General features: G+C 42.3%; 1 protein-coding gene across 1 annotated transcript; it reads left to right on the top strand.

The window, feature by feature from the left end:
* hoxc11a (homeobox C11a) lies at positions 1–3308 on the top strand. The gene is made up of 2 exons (XM_085443344.1): positions 1–871; positions 2300–3308. Exons 1-2 carry the CDS (start codon positions 1–3, stop codon positions 2530–2532), a joined length of 1104 nt encoding a protein of 367 aa, XP_085299470.1. The 3' UTR covers positions 2533–3308.
* Positions 3309–3594: the final 286 nt, after the last annotated feature.

Below are 3594 nucleotides of genomic sequence, written 5' to 3'. Positions count from 1 at the left end.
ATGACAATATCTACTTTCGATCACGTGTCTGCGGGGCGACTTAGACGGATTGCGCGTCATCTCGCCTTCCCAAATTTTCCCCTTCTGCTGCAGCTCCTATCCAAAACATCTATCTATAGTACGGAGCACGAGAGAGAGAGAAAGATGTTTAACTCGGTGAATCTGGGCAACTTCTGCTCCCAGACGCGCAAAGACCGGACATCCGAGTTTGGGGACAGGACGGGCTGTGCGTCCAATATCTACCTCCCCAGCTGCACCTACTACGTCCCCGAGTTTTCTGCCGTCTCCTCGTTTCTTCCACAGGCCCCGTCCAGACAAATCAGCTACCCCTATTCCACAAATCTGTCTCAAGTGCAGCCGGTACGGGAAGTTTCTTACGGCTTGGACCCTGCTAGTAAATGGCACCACAGAAGCAACTATGCGTCGTGCTACTCGGGAGAGGATCTGGTGCATAGAGACTGTCTTCCACCATCCACCATGACAGAAATGCTTATGAAGAACGAGAGTGTGTACAGCCACCACCATCACCATCACACCCATCCGGGCTCCAATCACCCTTCCACAGGTTTTTATTCCGGCGTGGGGAAAAACAATGTCCTCCCGCAAGGTTTCGATCGCTTTTTTGAGACGGCGTACTGCAGCAGCACGGACAATCAGTCAGACAATTGTTTACAAAAGGGCGAAGGGGAGAAGCTGGAAAGCGACTCCCAACAGCAACAGCAACAGCAACAGCAGCCCACGGCGTCTGTACCCGGAGCCGCGGAGCAGGAAAAAGACCCAGAAGATGAGGAGGAACACACAAATTCAGGCTCATGTACGTCTTCCTCTGCAACAACCAAGGACGGCAACGCCAGCAAGAGCAGCCACTCGAGTAGGTATACCGAGCTGTAAAATGGGGGAAGGTTAAGGGGACTAACCCGGTGTTTTGTCGGTCAGATTTTATGTGGAGTTTTATAAGCATTCAAACGATTTTATTATAACCCTACAACGCTCTTTCTTGCAACGAGAAGAATTTTTACGATGGGAAAGCGCTTTGAAAAAAAGGGGATGTTATACACAGACGCCTCTATGGTGAGAGTCTGTGAAATTTTTAAGAGAGAGCTATTGTGACAAATGTTAACTTTGATCATGAACTTGCGTTGGGCATTTTAAGGGATTTTCTCGTTGGGCTGTCGAGAGTAAAAACCAATTGGGCAGAACATTGCTTTTGGCGTCTTGTGAATTTTCTTTTAGTACACGGTTTGCTCGCAAAACACATGCTGCGAAGAGTATTACACACTTTACGGTTAAATGCATCTATCTATCTATCTATCTATCTATCTATCTATCTATCTATCTATCTATCTATCTATCTATCTATCTATCTATCTATCTATCTATCTATCTATCTATCTAAATGAAGCGTTTCCTTCATTTACGAGCACACTTAATCGTGTTTTCCCTTGTATGTGGAGATTGCATAGGCTGCACATTATTCCACTTCCCCACAATCCGCTGAAAAAGCTTAAATTCATTAATGTGCATGTTTCCTTCCGCACATTAGGCTTCTTTTCTCCTATGATTTGTATGAGGTCGCCTGTCATTTCTATTAATGACTAACTTTATCTAAAGAAATAAATAAAATAAAAAAATCTAAAAATGGATTTTATTTTTAAAAGGAAATTTTAGAGATTGGGTGCTTGTGTTCAGAACATATTTAGCCTCATGTGCATTGTTTTAGCTCAGCTAGGGAACAGACACAAGCTGAGACCGGTGTTTAGCCCTCTTTCACACACACATAAAAAACAATAAAAAACACACACATTTCCCTGGTCACCTGTTTGATAAGACGTTACAGGGCCACAGAGGTCTTGGTATGGCATTGCAGGCAAGGGCAGTGCATTTAAACCCACTGCCAAAAGATTGTGTAAATTGTTAGTTTAGCTCCAGGGGAATGTGGCGCACATAATGCGGTGAAATACTTTTGTTGTTGTATATTTATAACAGATAAACACGTACTTAAAGGCTGTAAGTTGATATTATTTACTCCAAGCGATTCGGATATTTAACACTCTTTATGGTTGGTTTATCTGATAGCTTCAGCCAGTTCACTAGATGAATGCTGACTGAAATGTTATCAGTACTAATGCCACTGAAACTGAATTCTTAGCATCTGGCGCCTCTTCAGCACTTAAGCTCGCTGTGACCCCCTTTAAAAACGCATTGCTGTTGTTGTTAATTAATGTAACGCCGCTGATCATTTTCCGTGGCAGCTCGACTTTATTTTGAATTTTATTTTTCACTTTTATTTCTTCTCCAGGCGCTCCTCGAACAAGGAAGAAGCGGTGTCCATATTCCAAGTTTCAGATTCGAGAGCTGGAGCGGGAATTCTTCTTTAACGTTTACATCAACAAAGAGAAAAGGCTTCAACTTTCCCGAATGTTAAACCTCACCGACCGCCAGGTTAAAATTTGGTTTCAGAATAGAAGAATGAAAGAGAAGAAGCTGAGCAGAGATCGCCTCCAGTACTTCTCTGGAAATCCCCTATTGTGAGCAGGAGCAGAGAGTGTCACAGTGTGGGACGGTGGCATTTAGGCCCCCTCTTATCTCACTGAGTTGTCACTGTGGGCATACCTATTTTCTAAGGCAGCCCACATCACCAACAGTGCAATGCTAAAGTGGACAGTGGCAGAAATAGGCCTGCATGGGATAAAAATCGCCATTTTCTTATAGCCCTACGGGCGGCGTTGAATTTCTAGCTGGTCCCCAGAAAAAGGCCTACACGATTAGAATAATCATTTATATGCTGTTCTTGAATATGTCCCTCTATTTATCATGATTCTTCATTGTGTTTATTCTATTGTTCACATATTTGTTAAAAACAATATGAAATATAACAAGCATTTTGAATCCTTTATTGCGCAGACAACTTTTAGCTCTCACCCCCAGCTCTGGTCTTTGTATATAGCTTATTCCCATCTAATTATTTCTTTACCGGAGTACGAGCAAATTATACGAAATCTTTAATTAAGCTGCATATTTCGCCATTGAGAACTGTGACGTCCAATCTGTGAAAAAAAAGTATATCCAACTGTACAGAGTAGCCTATGCAATGTGCTATCATGACTGTAAATAACCGTATGTTGAATTTCCTTTCCGCTATCCCTGCTGCTATTTTTCAGTACAGTGCCCATTCAACTCTAACAGCTTTAACGCCAACACTTGTTAAATTATTTGCTTAAAGCGTTGCTGCTTTCGATTCCAGAGAGCAGATTGTCGGCCTGTGTATCATTAACATAATACCTATGAAATAAACAGAAAATCTATAGGCAAATCACAATGACTTTGTGCTGTTTGTCTTTTTAATTACTACCCTTACCAGTGGTTCTGTGTGCATTTATTTGTTACTTTGTGTTGGTCGTGAGTCAAAACCTTTTGGAAATACCAACTGCTCATAAATGCGTGTATAACCTAACGCTGCTGGCTTGCACACATAACATGTGCACACTTTAAACCTCTGTTAAATGCCAGTTCACGAGTCTACACGCATTTGGTGCGGTGGATTTGGTGTCGATTGGGAAAATAAGGAATAGTGGCTACACTTGAGGGCTTTTT

The sequence above is a fragment of the Copadichromis virginalis genome, linkage group LG20, assembly GCF_057382275.1.
Source record: "Copadichromis virginalis isolate Kocher_CV1m ecotype Utaka linkage group LG20, C_Virginalis_male_GT1.1, whole genome shotgun sequence".
NCBI lineage: Eukaryota > Metazoa > Chordata > Actinopteri > Cichliformes > Cichlidae > Copadichromis > Copadichromis virginalis.
This window is presented reverse-complemented; position numbering and strand designations above follow the sequence as displayed.

Excerpts from the sequence above, each read along its gene's own strand:
- hoxc11a (XM_085443344.1), top strand. The coding sequence starts at position 1 with ATGACAATATCTACTTTCGATCACGTGTCTGCGGGGCGACTTAGACGG. Across the intron at positions 872-2,299 it reads CAGCAAGAGCAGCCACTCGA|GCGCTCCTCGAACAAGGAAG; the intron begins GTAGGTATACCG and ends TTTCTTCTCCAG.